This window comes from Passer montanus, unplaced genomic scaffold (assembly GCF_014805655.1).
Source record: "Passer montanus isolate IOZ18808 unplaced genomic scaffold, ASM1480565v1 scaffold18, whole genome shotgun sequence".
Taxonomy (NCBI): domain Eukaryota; kingdom Metazoa; phylum Chordata; class Aves; order Passeriformes; family Passeridae; genus Passer; species Passer montanus.
The window spans coordinates 19,131,192-19,152,592 of NW_024365381.1; the positions used below are offsets into that span (position 1 = coordinate 19,131,192).

General features: G+C 36.4%; 1 protein-coding gene across 18 annotated transcripts in view; it reads left to right on the top strand.

Moving 5' to 3' along the window:
• NRXN3 (neurexin 3) overlaps positions 1-21,401 on the top strand; it is a 920,037-nt gene that overhangs the window by 792,503 nt on the left and 106,133 nt on the right. For 11 of the 18 annotated variants that reach the window (XM_039705053.1, XM_039705055.1, XM_039705049.1 and 8 more), the window contains 3 exons: positions 13,954-14,043; positions 18,949-19,005; positions 20,303-20,610. In XM_039705053.1, the coding sequence (XP_039560987.1) occupies positions 13,954-14,043; positions 18,949-19,005; positions 20,303-20,610 (455 nt within the window). The remainder of the gene's footprint in view (positions 1-13,953; positions 14,044-18,948; positions 19,006-20,302; positions 20,611-21,401) is intronic. The other 7 variants (XM_039705065.1, XM_039705064.1, XM_039705051.1 and 4 more) reach the window with 1 other exon arrangement.

Here is a 21,401-nt window from a genome sequence, read left to right on the forward strand (position 1 = left end):
AGAAGGTCTCACAAGATTGTGTCCAGATTCTTCGTGCATGCTAGAGTTCATCTCACTGGCTTTATTGCTGGACATGGGGAGACAGTAGATGTCCCAAGACTGAAGCAGGGGACTGAGCTGACTTATCTGTGCTCTGTTTTGGTACCTGCTGACCAACCTAGAAAATAAGAGTGCTTTAATTGTGGAGAAATAGTGTGTGATAGCTGTATTAGTCTTCACTTTTATAGGCAGAATTACTGAAGGTTAATAGTTTTTATGAATCAACCCAATACAGTTGAAAAAATCAGCCTCCTTTCAGGATATGCAAGTTCTTCATGGTAGGTTTTTTTTTAATCAGTGGCATTATATTCTTCTCCTTCATTAATTTTTATGTGTCTTCTGTTTCTGAAAGCTTGTCTGTTTTTAACTGTTATCAATGGGATATTACCTCTTCCAACTTTGCTTTATCTAATTTATAATGCATTAGACAAGAAAAAGAAGGTAAATTTAGATGGTCTAGTAGTAGTATCACTGGGGAAATTAGGAAAAGACTATGTATCCTTTCTTCAGCTCATATGTGCACTGATATTGTAAATAATATGCAATGTTGTGACTATTAGTTCTTGTGAGCTCGGTAATGCAGTCTAATGCTGATTGTAAAATTAACAAGGAAAACTCAAAAGCAGAACTAACTGATGTCTGACTCATTGCAGCAAGTTCTTTCTAAGTTTGTACTTATCCCTGCACAGTACCTCTACATGGCTTATATTACACCATTTCAGTGATTTACAAATGTTCAGTAATAGAGCCTTAGAGGAAATTTCTAGTTCTCTGTGCTTTTCAGAGCCTGGGTCCTCCTCCCTGAAATTCATTCTGTGTCTTGCAGAATGACTTTGACATGTCATTTCCTCTTCTTTCCACCCTTCAACTCCCCCCAAAAACTTTGTTTTCTGCCTTCTTGTATCCCTGTAGCAATCTTTTCCTTCCCTCAGACTTGAGGCTGTTATAATCTCCTTTTCACTTTTGAAACCTTGCTTCTGAAACCAAGGTAATAGTAAGAAGTTTGGCTGAACCAGTTGTCTTCATGAAAATGGATCTTGTGCTGTATGACTTGGAATCATTAATGTGTTGCTTGATCTGCATGCTGAAGGGTTTTTCTTGGTGCTACCAGATCCCACTGTGGTCTTCATATTTTCCTATCCAAATGTCCTTCTGAGTGGGCAATGAGTAAGAAACAAGAGAACTGGTTTTTGATTAGCCCTATAGGCTGAATGCAATCACCAGGGTTCTTGTCACATATTTTGTTGTGGATTTTGACTTTTCATATTGTACTCATTTTGTGGGACTTAAATGAGCTCTCAGATGCTTCCTATCAGCATGAATTCGAGACAGCATATAAAGTGCCTTTGACAGATTTACTGTGTTTCATAATGAGCCTAAAACATATAAAAAGACAGGGTTAATAAAACAGAATTGGAGAAGCACATTTTGAAGGCAGTACTGCAACATATGTTGAAAGATCTGCCAAGAGGGATGATTAAAGCATGACAAGTTGATGAAATCAAGAGTTGATTGTAGCTTGTCACTGCAGGGCCATAGCATCTATAATATATTTATAGGATTGGAAAACTGATAAATATGGCGACATGATATGAACACTCAAGTTTAGTTCCCCTGTATCCAATGGCATATAAAACTCCATATATTAAGTCATCAACAAACAAACATACTTAGGAATTTGTGCAAGAAACCTTATGTTAATGCATGTGTTTCCATACTGGATGATGGGATAGGATCCGACATGACATAAAAGTTACATAAATGTTGCCACTATACCTAGAGTTTAACTGCCGTATACTTTGTGTTTACCTTTTCCACAGAAAAATTGAAGCTGTGGTTTATTTCTGATTTGCCCTATCCTCAAAGAGGATCATGAAAATGTTGTAAGAATTTTCTGTCTTCCAAATTCTGGTTTTGAGGACAGAAGAGAGAAAAGACAGAAAACAAACAAATAAACAAAAAAAATTGTTATATTGCAGCTTCCAGTATCCATTGCTCTTGTTTTGTTTCTTAAAACTGAACTCTTGCAACACACTGCATTCAGTCTGGGTGAGCTGTAGTTTTAATTTCAACTACCTCAAGCTCATGTGAGTGGCAGCCTATCAAACACTGTAATTTGTCAGCTTGGTATCAAGAAAGAGGGAAATGCATGGGTCTTTATGAAGACATGTAACGTAACAAAGCAGAACAAGCAGCACAATACGATTTAACAACAACAGGGTTGAAAGAAGGAGTTTATCTAACGAAGGAAGTAAACACAGAAAAGTATCTTCATGCAAGTTGCCATGACCATCTAATTCCCACCCAAGATCCCTCTGATAGTCCTTGAGGGAGAGAAGTGTAATAAATATGCTTCTGTAGCAGTCTTTATTACTGCTACATACCAATCACATAAAAGGTTGTTCTAATATGCAAACACATGCCACAGAGGCAACACTACTTTTAATTTAGCCAAAATATTTATCTTGTTTATAGCCTAGATAAAGAAATATTACCAGAAAGTACTGACAGTTTGAGTAAAAGTTATTTTGGTGCTGTCCAAAAAAACAGAGGGATGTATTATATGTATTGTCTATTCAGCTGTTAGCTGAATTAGTGTAGCAACACTCTTACATCTTCCTGCATCAGACTAGAGGTTCAATATGTCAAATCCACAGACAAATGCCAAATACTTTAGAAGAAAATTTGCTTTAATGGTCAAAATGACACTTCTTTCCAATGGTCCTGGATTTGGGATTCTCTTCTGTCTTCCTAGAGCCTTATTGTTCATCTAATCAAATTTATTGAGTCTGAAACCTGTCAAGTGTCTGGTGCTCCAGAGAATTACAGTAACCCACTATGGCAACAACAAAAATATGCCCCAAAAGATGTCCTTCTAAAAAAAATTGCCCTACTTCTGCATTTAGTTTGTCATCTGAAATATGAAGTCAAATAAGCTGTATGTGTTTGTATCATATCTACAGTAATTGCATTTGTATTTCTCAGTTGGAAAGCAAATGGTTCCTTTTTCCCCCTCATTAATTTATTTAGGCATACATGATTGTGTGCAAATACTCCCACTTCTTCTGCAGCTGGAGAAGTTACTCTGCTGCATTTTGACCCCATTGCTCAGCCAAATTTAAACCATAACAAACCAAAACCCAGGTAGTTTAGTGTCATCTCTAATTTTTCTCTATTTCTCTGATTATTTTTCAATTTATGGTATTGATTCTTGAATCTCAATTCTTTCCTCTTAGCTTAGTTCTATTGACTAGGGTTCTTTGTAAGATAAATTCTTGCAACACAGATTGAATGCCTAGGAAAAATTGTATTAACCTTTGACAATGGTAGTATGGCATAAACTAAAACTCATGAAGAGATGAGCTTTATGATTTCCCAGTCCTAGATTTGCTTATTTGTCAGAATGATCGCTTAAATATTCCAAGATACAGTAACCATAGGGCTCTGATGCATCTTTATGCCTAATACTTCTCCCCTGGTATCTGATTTAAGAACCCTGGAATATTGCTAAGTATTGGCATTGCATTCATTTACTTACCACAGACCTTTGAGTCCCAGTGCCTGAAATACTATGGCACAAAACAGATACAATCCATGTTGTTTTCCCTGTATTTCTTTGACATCTAGCCATTTTCCATGCATAGTAATTACATGCTAAAAGATATAGGTATTTCTTTGACATCTAGCCATTTTCCATGCATAGTAATTACATGCTAAAAGATATAGGTATATCCTGATAGCTGGTCTTCCCAACAATTCTATGCCAAAGTATAGAGCTGTTCAACACAGGCATGTGTATCCTGACTGAATCCTGAGATATTTGGAGCTGTTCTCATCTGTTGGTGTCCATTGCTCCATGATTGTATGATGTCCAGGTACCAAGCATAAACTTATCAACAGTGGTTTCTGGTAAATCTCTCCTTTGCTGGCATAAAATTAATTAGAACCATAGAAGGATTTGGGTTGGAAGGGACCTTTAGGGTCGTCTAGTTCCAAACCCCGGCATAGGTGGGAACACCTTCCACTAGGACACATTTCTCAAAGCCCCATCCAACCAATTGCTATTGCTTCAGCCATTTGACGGTACATCAAATGTAGCTGTACAACATAGTGCAGAGAAGGATGGAGAAATATTTCTCAGATGGAGACTCAGGCTAAATAGAATCCTGCTGCACAGCACAGTGCAGTGAGTTCCCAGATATTAATATATTTACGTTTCTCTCCTGGGTTTGTTCTATTTCAGTTCTCCTGATCAAACAGAGTTTTTATGTTTTATTTCTTCTCTATCTTTCTCTCTCCCTAACTCTCCTTCTGTCCCTGTCTCTCTCTCATAAACACACATGTGTGCACAGTAAGAATGAGCAAACAAACATCTGTCCTGAGGGATCACAGGCTTGAACAACTTTGTGTTTTTGTGATCACATTGCCTGCAGAAAAAACAGTGCCAGCTGTAATCCCAGGTTGACATGCTGACATGCAGTGACAGAAGGGCTTTATGCATCCACATCAGCCTTTTCCCTGCTCACTAAAGGCACTGGAAAGCATGAGGTCATTAAAGTCCAATCCTACAATCTGAAGTAGAGCAACTGTGTGAAAGGATGGTCAGAAATGAAAGGGGCCAGTCATGGAACTAGGAGTCAGAAGTTCATGAATCCCAGCCTCGTATTTAGAGATGCCTTTCTCTGTGATCTTGGGTAATGCTTTTACCACTCTCCGGTTTTCCCATCAGTAAACTGAGGATAAAGTTCCAAATTACCTTGTCTTTGGTGACTTAAATAGAAAATATTCTACAACTCACTGAACATGGAAGTCTTTCTGGGTCAATGAATTTGCCTCTTTGCTACTTATTGAGTACCTGGTGCTCTTGGTCATGGCACAACTATGTAAATAGTGTCTGTTTTTGAGAAGACTCATTGGGTTGCTGCAGAATCCTAGAAATCTCTTTTCCTTTTTCTAAACTGATGCAAACAGAAGAATTGATTTCATTATTTGTAGCAATTAGAAACAGGAAAGGCCTGTTTGCTCTCATTTATTCCATTCTGTAATAAAGTGATATCCCCCACCGCTTTTTCAAGGAAAATTTTAAATAATTCAAGAATTTCCCTGAGGATACTGTAGCACTGTCTAATATGCAGTCTTGATAGGAAGTGCTTCTTAACAAATTTCTTCTTTCATGCTTTTAATTATTTCCTGGGACTCACTCTAGAGAACTTGCCACTTCCATAGATTTTTTGCCATTTGGTTATTTGTTAGTGGTTAGCTTTCCAGTCCTCATCAGTGGCATTTGACTAAGGGCCTTACAGGTGTTACTGTCATTATTGTTACTGACTGAGCGGCTTCCCTACAGTAGCACTGTGTTAATGGAAAAGGACTGCACATGTTCTCTCTATTTTAACTCACTATATTATCTCCCTAATAATATGTGCACAGGGAAATGAGATTCAGAAGCATCTGAAGGTTTCTAATGGAGCCAATCCAGCTGCACCAAGGCAGAGACTTCAGGTCTGCTGGAACTGAGCTGCTCTTTTTTGCAGGGTTGTGGTAGTGAGCCACTGACCCTTCAAGAAGCAGGTATAAAGCCACAAGTTTTTTTACCTTAGATCATGCACCCTGCAAAGGCAACTGAGCTGTTTTCAGTCTCACATTGCTCCTGGAAACAAAATAGCTACACTCATGTAGCTCCAATGCCTAACCCCAAATATGTAAATTAGATTAGTGTTTCTGTGTCCTGACTTTGCCTAATGCACAAAACAGATAAACAACCTCTAAATAAGTGAGAGTTAATAGAATTTAAAGTGTCAATACAAATAAAATGCTTTTGGTATTTGATTATTTCTGCTTGTTCCCACTGGGCAACATAAATCACATCCTGTCCTTTCACAAGGGAATCAAAGAAGTGGGATGTGGGGATAATAGCAGTGTATTTTATTCCAATCTATGATTTCTTCTTGCAAAGTGATTTTTTTTTTCCCTTGCTTAAAATAGAAAGATCAATATGTAGTTTCAGGTTTTTTTAATAGACACTTCAGCCTTGGCTGCCTGACATGGGGCTCATTTTGGGTCTGATCAGTGAAAAAACACAGTAATTTACACATTCCTTACAAAACATTTCAAACATCTAGTAATGTAGGCACCCAAATTGTTTCATATTTTTACAGAGGTTGAACTGGTAACTGCTTTCTCTGTACTGTACACTAGTTCAGTTTTCCAACATAGCTCAAATAAGAACTAAAGCAGACTGCTTTTATTTCATGCCCATGGCCTCAACTTCTACAGGGCTGAAGTGATTCAGCATAATGTGCATGTATAAAATAGGACTTGAGTCACATTTTTGACAATATTTTTTTCTCTTCTGGATGCTTGAAAAGGTTTTATTAACCTTCTTCCACCTTTGTTAGTCTGAGTTTTCTTTCGTTTTGCCCCTATTGTTCTTCTGTGTTAGATTATCGAGGGTAAGGCACTTATTTTCTCAGTCATCCAAAACAGGATTGAAATACTAATCTAAGGGAGGTTGAAATGTTACTTGATCCTGGGGCAGAGCATTCAATTAGATAACTTCTTCTAGTCTTTCTTAGTCATATTAGTGTCACTGTGGTCCATGTTAGCTATACCTCCTGCACACACCCTTAAACTCTTATCTCTTAGTTTGCTTCTAAATTTCCCAATGATTTTGGCCTGAATGGTACTTTACTTTAAATTACAGCCCCAGTTTTTTAAGCCAAAAAAATTCAGATAAAGTGGGGAGTGGTGGCATTGTAAAGATTTTGGTTGAGGTACTAGAGACTTAGAAGCAGCTCCAGTTGCCTGAATAATTTTTACTGCTGGAGTCTTGCTTGCTAATTCTCTCTCATATTTTTAGTACTTGCATTACCAAGACCTTGTTGTCTCTTGTCATGAGGGCAGTGAGCTGAGGAGGGTTGCAGTGTGAAGGTCAGCTTTTAACTCCAGTCCATAGTGAGATGAACAGAATAAAAGGTGTTGCTCCCAGCAAACAATGTGATCAGAGGGAATTGAAGATAAAGTCAAGGGCATCCAGGACTTAGGGGAAAATGAGGACAAGAAATAAAATGAGAATTCAGTAGCGAAAGATGCAACTTTATTGAACAGTGAAGACAGGGGAAAAATATAATATCCAAGAACTGAAGCAAAGCTAAACAATGTTAAGACTTGTCTATTTTTCACTTCACTCAAATGAAATGTAATCCCAAATTTGAATTAATTTTCCATAGCACTCCTTTTATACAAGGTAAAACTGAAGCTTTACTAGAATTTTTAGAGGGACAGCTTGTGATAGTTAGATTCCAGATCATCTGCCTTATAATTATTCTGTTTAGCATGGCCATCCTGTTTCATTTTTGTATAAGCCTCATCTGTGGTTTCAGGTTTGGACATTTTTCAAGTGTTTTCTAAAGCCACTGTAAGTAGAGATGTTTGGATTTTAGTGTAAACATTCTCTATGTTATATAACATAAAACACAATGTGGTCTTACAGTAACACAACAAAATAAACATCTCTACATAAAAAGACCTGATACTAAAACTTGATTGTAAGTGTTGTTATTCCTTTCTGATGCATGGAGGAAGGACTAGTCTTAAAAACAGATTACAATCCTTTACTAAAAAACTTGTGTCAGTTTCCTAAATAAATACAAGCTATAAACAAATAATGGTTTTACTTTGTAGTATTTAAAACAAAACATGTACTTAAGGAAATGTGAAAACGAGGCAATTCAGTGCATTGTAAGTTTTTAAGTGCAGCTGCCTGACAACAGAAGTGGTTAAAGAGGCTCAGTCTGTGCCAGTCACAAGCACACTTTGGAAACTTTTGTTCCCTTTCTCAGAGGGGAAATGGTAGCTTCTCCATGATGCATGCAAGTCTCCTTTTCCAGGGCACACAGCATCAGCCCTAGGAGAGTTTTGGGGTTGAATTTAACTGAATCAGTTTTTGTTAGTAGAGCATTTACCCATCAAATATACACTTTTCATGCTGTAGCAGGCTGCTTCTCTCCCATGACAGTGTCAATTAAGTGTGTGTAAATCTTAGTGAGATTATGGGCATCCATAAAAACTCAAAGGGAGCTGTCATTATGGGCTGCTGGGTGAACTGAGCTATCAAACACTAGGTGTTAACAAGCCCTTTTCCTAATTATCTTCCATCTACAATAAGGGGAAAATTGTGAAAATGTTTTAAAGCTTGAACACTGATCTCAAGATGTTTCTTTAAATCATTAGTATCACTGGAGCATCTTTCATTTAATAACTGCTCATTAGATAAAATGTCTCATTCTTTTTAGAGACTTAGAAGCAATGAAGAAAATTGTGCTTCATAGAACAGCATTTGAGAGTAATTTAGATCAGATGAGTTTTTTCTCATGGTATTCTTTTCAGCACCTTCACAGAGTTGACAACATATCAGGATGGTTTAATATTCCACCTAAAAGCAAGTACTTTCTTTCTGCCCAGTGAAATTTGCTGGAACCTTTCAGTTTTTCTCTTTCACACGTAAGAGGCAGTAAATCATTATGATTGGTCTAGGCCAAGAAGCAAGATTTTTCAGAGCTTCACTTATTCTTGTACTTTCTTTGGCTTAATATTCCATTTTGGTTTAGAAATAAGCTTAATGCAATAAAATTCATTTGTTCTCTTAAAGGAACCATCAGCAGAAAAGAATAATATTTTCCAGCACTGAAGGATTTTGGAAGAAAATTCTGCTTTGCCCATGAGCAAATATGAACTGTGTCCCTTGGACTCTTACACTGCATTAAGAGTATTTACTGTGGGAACTGCCATTAGTGACTGGTGCAAGCAAATTATTTTGATTTTTTCCCCCATTTTAGTTTGGTCAAAACTGAGGATTATCAAAAGCTAAAGTTCAAAGTGAATCTGATCTATATATCAGGATAGTCTGTAGAGCAGGCATACTGAGGGCTTCAGGAAAAAGACAGAATACTGGCAACCAATCATATTTAACCAGTAGGCTCTTATTTTTATGACTGGATTCAACAATTCATTTGGAAAAAGAGGGACAATCCAAAAAAAAAGCCAAAAAATATAGAGCACTTCTGCCATATTCCTTTCCGAAGTATTTGGTCCTTAGCAGTGTCCATGGTATTTGAAATATTTAGAATATTCAGGTTAAACAAGATTCAAGAACTGGAAGATTTCAAGGTGCTACCATTGAAATCCTTGAGGTCATAAAAGTCTGATTGCTTATCAGTTTGTTGAGAAACTTAGGACATGCAGCAGAATTTCTATTAACTGTGCATATTAGTACTAAATGGGACAAAAGACTTCTTTTAATCCTAGTCTTCACAGTTGGCTTTAGAATTTTGATGTGAAAAAGGAGTAAAAATAGGCAAAATAATGTGTTTATGAGGCACAGTTCTTTAGTAGAAGCTAAGTTGTTAAGCAGATCTAAGTCATATTGATATACAGGAATTTATTATGTGGATGAAGGAAAAAAGAGGAAATTTATTTAAACTGAGCCTTTCCTGTTGGTACTTCAATCACATAAGCAGCTAGAATCTATGGGAGGAAAATATTTAGTAAATCACAAGTAGCAAAACTAATCAACACCATTTCACTATAAAAAACTTTATTCTGTGACCTTTGAGACCCACATTGATTCTGAATGCAAAAGAATTATGTGATTAGGAGTGTTTTCTGAAAATTTAAATCACTCTATCCTGTGTATTCTATTCTGAAGAACAGCCTGGAATCAAATCTGGACTCAAAAAAAGAGAGAATCTATATTAGTTATGTGAAAGGGTTGTTTGAATGCGTGTATCATTCAACTATAGCAAGAAATTGCATTGAGGTCACAAAAGGATTGTTACTGAAAATTTCTGTGTCTGAAGATGGACCAGAAACACCTTTAATCACATCATGCCTCAGCTGTCAGAGGTTCAATAAGCTTTCTTCATGCCAAACTTATGTTACTTCGTGTTGCAAACCATATTTCCTTTTTGAGCTCTCATATCAAATGTTGTGTTTATTTTTTAAAGCACAACTGCAAGTCAGTATTAATTTAATAATTGTGTGGTTCTATTGGTTATTTTTAATGACTATTCTAAGCACTTAACAATGAAAAGGTTGTTCTTTAGCTCACTGTTGTAATTGGGTATATAAGTGAACACATTCTCATGCACATGTTTTTAAAAATCATTCTTAGAAATGTCTGAAATAAAATTTAAAAACAAACCAAAACAGAACAGATCAGATACTAATGTTGCAATATAAACCTATTTGAATTTTCTAATGCCCTCAGTTTTTCAAAGATATGATTTTTATATGTATTTTAATCTTGCTGAATATATCTGCATAATAATAACAACATAATAAAATTAAATTAAACCTGATTAAAAAAAAGTTTTTAAAGATGTGGTGGGGAATAGTTGTCCTTTCTGGTTTTCTTGAAGGTCTAGAACTATAAGAAACCCATTTTTCATTGTCATGTCTTTTTTGATTGTCCCACTTCCTTTTTTTACCTCAGTTTTATTGGCCTGTTCTTGTCAGACACTCTATTTCTGAGGAATTTCAATTCACCATGTTTTTTTCTTTTCTACAGTCAGCCTTTCACACAGAGGGAGAAGCACTCCATGCCAGCCCCTGGCTGACTCTAGTGTTCTTCTGAAATGTCTTCTTTCTGAAAAAGATCTCATTGCCACCAGTAAAAGGTTACTTTTGTGTGTGCATACCAATATGGATGAAGACAGTGGAGTTTCTTGTTGCTTGTAAATAGTGTTATAGAATTTCTTTAGGACTATAGAAAATGTGCCTGTCCATCGACATTGTAATACCAATGCACTCATTTAACCAGTAGTCCTAGCCTAGAATGTACTCTCTAAAGTGGGGAATAACCCCCATTTATATCAAAACTGTGTCTATCTCTATCACGTGCAATATAGATACAGTAGCAGCCTTTTTGTAAGTGTTCAAATCTAAGTTGAGAGAGAAAGTTAGGTCTTTAAATGCCATTGAAATGCCTCCAGAGGATTTTTCAGAACCTAGTACTCTTTACAGTAGCAGCCTTTTTGTAAGTGTTCAAATCTAAGTTGAGAGAGAAAGGTCTTTAAATGCCATTGAAATGCCTCCTGAGGATTTTTCAGAACTTAGTACTCTTTCCCTGCACACACACACACATACAAAAAAAAAAAAAAATTGCACACTGCAACTAAACAAAAAAAAAATCCTAAAGGAGGTGCAGAATTTTCATTATTGCGTTTATGAGATTTATCTATTTTGATGGGCATGGATTGGTGTGTTCAGAAAAAGCCTAAGCTGAATGTCTTAGATCAGCTAACTGATCTTAGAAAACAAATTGGTCTTGCAGTGAGATTCACTTAATTTTTTTTCTGTTCTCCCCAAACCAATGGGTCTGCTTCCCTGTCCTGTAAGCTGCCCCTAGGCTTAAATGAATGGCAGAACTTGCAGGAAAGGAAGCTTTCATTTCAGTTTATTATTATTGAACAGATCAAATATTTTTTTTTTTGTTAATATTACTGTCTCTTTAGCTCTAGGTAGAGGGTTTTTTTATTTGTTTTTGTTGTTTGTATTAACTCAGTTCCTCTTTATCAGTTTTTGCTTGGTTCCTGGATTGAACATGGTTCAGATTTTCTGTTTAGGAATATGTATTTGTAGAAGTATAGAACTGACTTTTTGGTGGTGCTGATATGAATTATGAGAGCTAGGAATGTACTTAAAGGTAACTTCATGTCTGTGAGTGACTCCAAGTCACCACAGTACGTAGTTAAATATGACTTGACAGATGACTGAGAGAGTATTTTCAATTTTATCTTTTCCTTTTAGTTTATCTGAATAACCAAGTGTATAAGGCAGGCATCTGAGTAGTTAAATATGACTTGACAGATGACTGAGAGAGTATTTTCAATTTTATCTTTTTCTTTTTAGTTTATCTGAATAACCAACTGTATAAGGCAGGCATCTGGGGTGTAACAGAGAAACTGGAGCAATAATGTGTGTCAGCTGGTGCTTAATTAGATATTTCTGTGATGGAGAATAGCAGTTTCCCACAATTAATATATAATGTATGGAAGGTAAAAAGTCATCTGACTTTTCAGGAAGGTAGTAAGTAATTTGGTCAGTAAAGTTGTTCTTATATGCTTTTGCTTCTTTTTTACTGTGCACCCCAAATAAGCAGCAAAGCTTCTAAATGTTCATCATTATAGTTGGGGATACTAACCCAAATGCAAATTGCTGCTTTCCTTACAGCTGAGCTTACAATGATATAGATGATGATTTTTACAAATTCTCCTTAAGATTAGGTCATATGAATCCTTGTGGGACTATATCTGGTGTGTTGCTGTAGTGCTTCTCACGTGCAGCAGAAAGTCAGCAGTTCCAAGGTGCTGCTGGAGAGCCCAGCTGTGGTCATCAGGTACCTCACACAGACTGGCAGCATTTCTGAGCAACAGCTGGGCAGTGAGGATGATGAAACACATGAGATTCACCAGTCATATTCCCTCCCTACAGTATCACAGTGTCTGCTCTTGACTGGCTGGACTTACATGATTTCATTTTTAATTATGCTTTTTTTCATTGGTCTCTCTTTACATTGGAAAAAGATTACGTCTGTTTCAGAAAGTCAAATAAATATGAAGCCCCATTAGGATATTTATATGTGTGACGTTAAAGGCAATTCTGTAAATTATACAGAGGAGTTGCTGACTTGGACCACCATTTCTTCAAAACACATACCAGAGCACAACTGATTTACTGAACTTTTACTTATGGTAACATTACTTCAGTAAGTTGTAGGCTTAATCCTTTTTCTATAATATTATAATGTTGCATGTAAAAAAAGTACTTCTCTTATGCCTATCTGAAGAGTTTTTGTAAAAATAATACTTGAAGCAAAAATTAGAATTAATCAGAAAGTGACTGTAGCTGAAGAAAATGAAAAAGCAGAATGATGGCACTTGGTCACTGTCATTCTTAGCACCATCAAACTAAGCTGCTCCTTTCTACTAGAGGTTCCATCTGACTTGTACAATTTTCCAGTAGCTAGGGAACTTGGACAGAGGCTTGTGTGAATCCTGTTCCTCTCTGAGCTGTGCAAGCAATAGGAGCTTTCTACCAAAGCACATTTTAATGGATGAGTCTATTATCCATCAACATGGAACAATGGTACTGTAATTGCCGGAATTTACATTTTGGCTAATTATTTCTGCTTTTATTTAAATTGGTTTCTAAGCATTTGTTTTATTCTGGCAACAGGCCCAAATCTTTGGTAACTGAAAAGAAGTTTTTATGTGTCCTTAATTAACAGTTCTTCCTCTTTTCAAATTTTACTTCTTTTTTTTTTTCCTGTTTATCTTTCCATTCTTAGGTGTTTGGATTTTTTTTAAACTAATTCTATTAGATACTTTGACATCAATTTCTTATATTTTCTTCCTTCCTTTTTTTTTCTGTTTACTGGGTTTCTAGTGCTAACAGGTGTCTTTTACCAGTGCAAGAAGGTTTTTCAAATTACTGCTGTGTGTTTATGTGACTGACATATTGTGCCATGTCCATATGCAATCAGATCCAGAGTCTGATCAAAATGTCTTAGCTCATGGCACTGAGTTCACTCAAGGTCTCACACTGCAGACAAATTGCACATGCCTTCTAACCAATTTGGATAAACAAATACTCTGAGGAGAATCTGAGTTATCTTTTTTTTGTAGGCTTTAATTTCTTTGACCTTCCAGAACCTCAGGCAATTGGATGTATAACTATTCTCCACTCTACTAAAGATAAATCTCTTTTCAAATATTATATATATATATATGTACACACATGCACACTTATTTATCTATAGCTAAATAAGGTCATAAAAACCAAAAAAATCTAGGATGTTTTAACTATTTCATTGACTTTACAGATTGTTTTTAAGCTGTTTTTTAAACTTTAAAGGCAACACTGATAGTGAACGGTTCCAAATGGTAAAACAGAAAATCCCCTTCAAATATAACCGGCCTGTAGAGGAGTGGCTGCAGGAAAAAGGTAACAGTCATTAAAACTTTCATTTTAAACCCATTTGGTTCTAAACTCTCATTTTTAAAGCCTGCAAATAAATGTTTCTTAAATGATAATCGCCTGCTGCATAAATGACTGTTTTAATTTTCATTATAATTTGTGTCAGCTTCCACCTGCCATATGTTGATAAATCATGCTATAATACATTGCTATTAAAATGCAGTTAAAGGGACGAAATTCTAAGCTTGCTGTAATAGTAATGACAAACAAGGAAAAATTCAGGAGATGATTTCTAAAAAAAAAAAAATCCAAATGAAGAAAATGAAGAAGAGTGAAGAGCAACAACATGTATTATGGCAATTTAACCACTGCATGATTTTCCTATTTTAATTTGAGCTTGAGCTACATTTATATATTTTTATTGAAGTTTTCTTAAAAGATTTTCAAATCTACTTGTTAAACCACTTCCTTTAAGTTCATTTTTCTCATGAGTCTGATTAGCCACTATGGCTATGTATTTCTTAATTGTATTAAGATAATTAAATTATTTAAAAAATGTTGTAAAGAAAACATTTTTTAACATTTTCATTTAAATTACAGAGAGGGAGACAGAGAAAATTGTTGTTCTGTTGCTTTTATGCTATGTCTGGAGTACAGGTTGAATAGTCAAATGATATTTGTCTAAAATACAGATCAAATTCTTAGTCTGAGGCAGTGCCACTTTGTGGGTTTGCCTGGAGTAATTGGCCTCAGTTCAACAAAAAACTTGTTAACATGAATAAGTCCAGATGGCTTGAGTGAAAGTTCTGTATACAGTCCATGACCTTTTTGAAATGGAACGTGTGTCAGAACAGTGATTTATTTTTTTTTAAGGAATTTGGAGAGGGAAAAAAAAGTATCTTGGATGTAGAAACCCATTTTAAAGCCTGTTGAAGGTAACAGAATAACTTGCTGATTTCAGAAGGGCGTGAGCAAGGCTCTTGGTAATACAGTGGAGTTTAAGTCAGGAAGATCTTCTCCCTCTATTAGTAAATGTGGTATTAAAAAACAAAAACACTGTAACTAACTCCTTGCCTTGAAATCTAGACAAAGCAGAACACAATCTTCTCTTGTTTCCACTTATGAAAGTACTGCTAATAAAAGGGGGTGACCTTTGAACTCCGTTCTTGCATTTTCTGTGATGATTTAGGCTATGGTTGTTAACGCATTTTCCAGGAAGGAAAACCAATCTCTGGTAGGACTGGGAAAATATAATTTATGCTCTGTTTCAAATTTCTCACTTCAGCTGAATTAACAAATCGATTTATCCAGTATGAATTAAGGTCAGGAAGGATGTGCTTAAATCCAGTCAAAATATTTTCATGTGAAGGGCCTGATCCTGCAAAGTGTTGTGCACACTCAGTTCCTATTAACTTCAATGAGAGCTTGCAGTGTTGCTCACTTTTCAGGCTTGGTCTACAAAGGTGTAATGTTTAAAACTAAAGCTAAAGTATCAATGAAAATAAGGCAAAAATACTTGTGTAACCAAAATAGATTTTTTTTTTTTTACTACCCATATGTCAAAAACAGTTAATTCAGCTAAATTGTAAATAAATTTGAAGATAACAATAAACAGAAAATGCTTATTGAGTCTCAGTGGGTTGCCCTATTAATTTACAAGATCAAACTAAAATAGATAAATAAAGTTTAACACTAAAAAGAGAATAATTTTGGTAAGTCTGAATTGCTAAAGTCCCTTTAACACTAAAGACAATGATTGCCTCAATTTTGTTAAAACAGATGCATGTCTAATTCCCTGATGCAATTCATGTGCTTGAGAAACTCATCTTTTTTTTTTAATTTTGGTTTGGTTGTTGGTTTTTTGTTTTTTGGGTTTTTTTGGCTTTGGTCTTCCACAAAATCTTTTATTTTATGTCACAGCTTCTACAAGTTTGAGCTTAAAAGCATGCCAAGACACTTTCATTTGTAATTCATCCTGAAGTTTTGAACTGAAGTCTACCTTTTGTGCATATTGATGCTTTGTTAAAAGACAATCACACATGCACTAGAGTCTAAAAGAGACAATATTTGACACTCTCAAAGCACTGGATGTGGTCAGGCTAGAAGGATAGGGCTATATTTTTGCAAAAGTGAAAGGAAATTCAGTCTTTCCATTATGTGTCAGGGAATGACATTTTACAGTGTAACACCTGGGACAATATAACTTGGTTCCTTCATTCCAAAGTAGACAGACATTTTGAGCAACTCAGGTACCACTCAAATTAAAAAAATATAAGAGTGAATAATGTATGTAGCTGTTCACTAGCCTGCTCATCCATATGGTCGTCCGCCTAACAATTAATGTAATCCAAAAACCTTCTGTCAGAAGACGTTATAAAGATGGTGAATGAAAGGGTAGCTTCCCATCAAAATGGAGCAAGACAAACTGATGGATGGAGCAATAGATTAATCAAAGAGTCAGCATATAGAATAGCTGTCTTGCCTATGTGAGCTCTTGGCTTGGGTGAGGTAAGATGAAACACTTTTTGATTGACATTTTTGAATGCTATAGATTTGTTCTTCCTTTCGTACTGCTATGTTATTCATAATAATGAAATACTTCATTCTTGAAAAACAAATATAATACATTATCTTTCTGAAGTGGCATCACTATTGGCTTTGAAGGGCTTTTAATTCCTATAAATTAGTTTAAAATAATTTTAAGAGCTCAGGTTTACAGTCGTGAATTGCATGAGTTATAAGCAAAATATTAAATGCTGTTAACCTCACTGAGATTATGTATGTGAATATAAAAAGAAGTGTTAATCTTAGATTGTTCAACTTCAGTAGTCATAAATCCAGCAGATTTCCTTAGCAGAGTACTTGGTGACTGCTAAGGCACAGATGTTACCTGTTCTGCAATTGGATGAGCTAATAAAGACCCAGAAGCATCTCAGCAAAAGGATTGATCCCAGAAGTACTTAATTATTCAAATCTCTCTTACCTGTAAAGCCTCCTTGATGTAACTGTACTTTTGAAGCAAGTACTATTATTATGAATTAGGATTTGCAAAATCAGGCCTGAAATCTCTTCTAGTGGTACAGAAAAGTTATATTTCAGATTTCTCTGTGGTATTTTTAATTAGAATTTAGTTTTCCAAATGAAGAAGACAATGACAGAGCAAAGAAACAAGAGCCTGAACTATTCAGAATACTTACAAAGCACCTCATAATTTTTCTTTAGTACGACACTAATATAACAGTGGGAAGAATTCTCTGTGGAAAAAAAAGGACTACAGAATTGAATTACACACCTAGTAGAATTTACTAATGTAAATAGTTCCTCAATAAAATCCAGTGGCCAGATAAATTTTACTTGGGGGAAGTAAAGGCTTCAGCTAAATTTCATTCGAAGAATGATCAGAAGAGACATATGGTGGCAGAGTGAAGTTTATATTCCCTCCAAAGATTTTTTTCATTCCATATTCATTTCCCAGTGTCTTTACCATGCACATGTACACCATCTTAGAGCAAAGAACGAGGAATTGAAGGTAGTAGGTGACTGCAAGTGATTGTTCTTTTAGCAAACACATTTTTAGTGTGGTTTCCAGCATTAACCATGTGGTGCACTGCATGAATCCTGATCTGGAAAACCATTTAACAGTGAAGACTCCAAAATACACAATCAAATTTCCTTTTTTTTTTTCTTTTTTTGCTGGAAAAGGGTCACCTCCTTGGTGTATACTTTATTTCAACATTAGAAGATGCAGATGAAGGCCCAGAATTGGAGACATGGTCTCTTTTTTTCAGGATTCATATACTTACTCTTCATTCTTGCAAATAATGCAAGAGATATGACAGACATGTAAAGCTATGCTATGAGCTTGGGTTAGAAGAGTTGATATCCTGAGCTGAGTCATAATCCTCCAGTAAAAGTGAGAGAACCCCTCTCCTATCCTTGTTTGGGGAGCTCTCCTACCTGGAGCAGCAAAAAATTGTCCTTTCTTATCACCATCCACCTTCTTCCCTTTGGCAAAAGATAAAAAAAGGTACTAAATTAATTCAAAGGAAGAAAGGAATGGAAATGCAAATGGAAAACTGACAGTTGTCTTCCATCTGTTTTCAGGGATAACATCTCAAGATGTTATCCCTGAAATACTTCCCTTTACTCATAAGTCCCTTCTTTACTCATCTTACCTCTACTCTTTGGCACTTTTATCATGAGTGAGATGGGAAGAAGGGAACAGTGGCAAGTGACATGACTGAGTTTGTAGGGGCAGGGGCAATACAGACAGAGCTATAGTGCTGGAGGGAGGGAAGATATTCAGAGAAGGAGAAATGGCATAGTAAAATTCTTACTGCATATCCCTTACAAAATCCAAAGCACAACATGACAGAAAAGAAAAGCAAGATCTGAGGACATGGTATGGGACAGGAGTTTGACCTTCTACGGTGTACAGTGCCATTTCATCTAATTCAGACAGGAACTGGGCTGAGAGGGATGAATATCTTAACAGATGTTACTGGGCCCTATTTTTGTCATAGACAAGAGTAAAGGCTCTGTTTACATTCTGAGGATGTGTGGCTTCAGTGCATGTTTATTGATGTTTAATAGACACATGTTGCCTCTGGCAAGTTTAAAACCTCCTGAGATGCAGAACATCGCATCAGGTGTTTCAACACTTTCCAGGGGAAGGACATCCCCCATTTTTATTTCTCATTTCTTCATCAATGCACTTACTCCACCCTGACCAACTCCTGATTTTCCATTTACAAATCTGAGAGTGACGAGCACAAGGGATGTGCAGCCCACCTCCACATGTCTGTGTGTTACACCTCTCCCTATACTGTTGCTAAGTTAGCTAGGGCCCTCTTTGGGGACAGGAACTACTTTCAGATACATTTCTTCTCTTGTCCCCATTCTCTTCCCCATGGTCCATCCTGTCACCATAAGATGATGCTACACCGCATCACCACTTGACTTCGAGACCTGCCACGACGACCAAAATTGGTGAGCTCCCCCATGTATTTTGATCTACACTAACCACTGGCTATGAAGGAATGAACAGTGGACCATAGAATGCCACCTATATGGTGGCATTCTGCACTTCTCATCAGGCTGGACTAGGCAGAAAGTGGCGAGTGAGAACTGGGGAGTGGGAATGGAATTGGAAAACATATTTCAAACTTCATAAAAATGGGAAAGTGCAAGATATTTAAATGATGATTGACTTGAAGCTGCATTGATAACTCTTCTGAGCAATGTCCAGTCTGGTTGTCTGCTAATTCAGGAGAGTTCAGGTGGCATTCACCTAATCTTTTGAGGAATAGTGAAATTATAGGCACTGTCTTTGCACTTCATGAAGCAATTTATTTCTTAACATGGTCAACCTAGTGCAGTCTGGGACATAAGCAGTGTTTATAGAGCAGTCCAGGCTGAATGTGATGTAAGTGTCCTGCAGAACTAGGTAAATTGGCAACTTTTACTAGATTTATTTTTAATAATTGTATTTTTTATTACATATGATACTGGACTTCTTCTAACACTCAAGATGTGACCTCAACTAAACCACATAACCCTACCTACATTTGTATTTCACTGTCTGTAAGAGCAGAGCTAGGCATTCTGGGGCTTAACCATTCTGGGGCATTATTATCCTCACTATTTCAAAAGCTTTGCTCTTTCAGAGACATCAGAAATGTTTGCATTTGTTCTTTCTTGGGTTTAGATTTGCAAACCTTCACAACATAAAGTTTACAGGTGAAAGATCATGACTGATTCTATGATAACACTCCTACTTAATTATTATATAGTTTCATTTTTACCTGATGTTTTACTGGTTTTCAGCCAACCCTTGAAACCTTGGCATTATTAAAAGTGGCTTTATGAGTCAATCTAATGCTTTGACCAAAAAGTCCAAGAGGGGGTTTATTTATGGGCTAAATCTTGACAGGTACTGCAGTTTGAATTGATAGTACAAAAATAGCCACATGTTGAAGTCCTATTGTAGTTTAAAATTAATCCAATCCTAAAAGAACAGGTTCAGATTTCTAAAGGTCCTCCAGAGTTTTGATGTGTGAGTGGATGCTGAGGTGTGAGGTTCAGTTTTAGGTATTCATACTTCCAGGCTAATCATCCTCATTAATGACTTTTAGGCACCACAGTTCTATACTGTTTCTCTACAGTCATCATATACACTCCCAAGAATGAATCTACTTCTTTGTCCATCACTTCGGGCCAGGGCTCAATGTAGTGTGCAAATTGAAGGAAATGTCTGTCAATAATGTTATTCACCCCCCTTCACTAGGACGACAGTTAACGATCTTCAACACCCAGGCGCAAATAGCCATAGGAGGGAAGGACAGAGGGCGTCTCTTCCAAGGCCAGCTCTCCGGGCTCTATTACAATGGCCTGAAAGTGCTGAACATGGCAGCAGAGAACAACCCCAACATTAAAATCAATGGAAGCGTCCGACTCGTTGGGGAAGTCCCTTCCATCTTGGGAACAACACCCACAACATCGGTGCCACCGGAAATGTCGACTACAGTCATGGAAACTACAACCACAATGGCGACCACTACCACCCGAAAAAATCGTTCACCGCCCAGCATCCAGGTGAGTCAGTTAGTCCTTTCCATTTCCTTCCGTTCTTAATTTGTCTTGCTGCTCATTTGTAAGTTCATAGGAGCTATGTTCTCTGAATAATGCTCCATGCAACACTATTTTAAAGACGTCCTCCTGTGTTGCACACAGGACAAACAGCTGGCTTAATTGTTGTGGCACATACATGTAAGAGTAGGAAAGGATTTTTCTCCTGATCTAGTGCAATCTGATTTGTGTGAGATTGTCACAGTGTGAACAAGAACAAGGTTTTAACTGTTTCAAAAGTTCCATATGTGGAGAAATGTATTCTGAAGAGAGTTACGCAGCTTAATGGGAGGTGGGTGTATGGTTATTTATTATTATGACAGGATGAACTGCTGCAGTAGTGAAGTTCATAATGAGGAAAAAAGCAATGGAGCATTGCTTCCATTTGGAGTCATTTTTTATTTCCCTTTTATAGCCTTCCTGCAGAGAATTTTGAAGGAATGCTATCAAGATCAGTTTCTTGCAAAACGTAGATGTTCCAACATAGAGCAGTTCCCATCTATTTGGTAAAAATCATTCCTAAATAAAAAATTAATTTCAGATTATCTGACTTAATTGTGCCAGTTATTTCAACCCTTAAAATGCAGTGGTTTTGGAACCACTTTTGTGGCAGCCAGAATATGGTACTGATTAGAAATAAACACCTTCAATTGGCTCTCCTTGACTGTGTGAAGAAAAGAATCATTTGACTAACCAATCTGAGCTGTGGATTATTTATTTCAGCAGTATGCTCTCATGCTATTGTGTTATCAATTAGA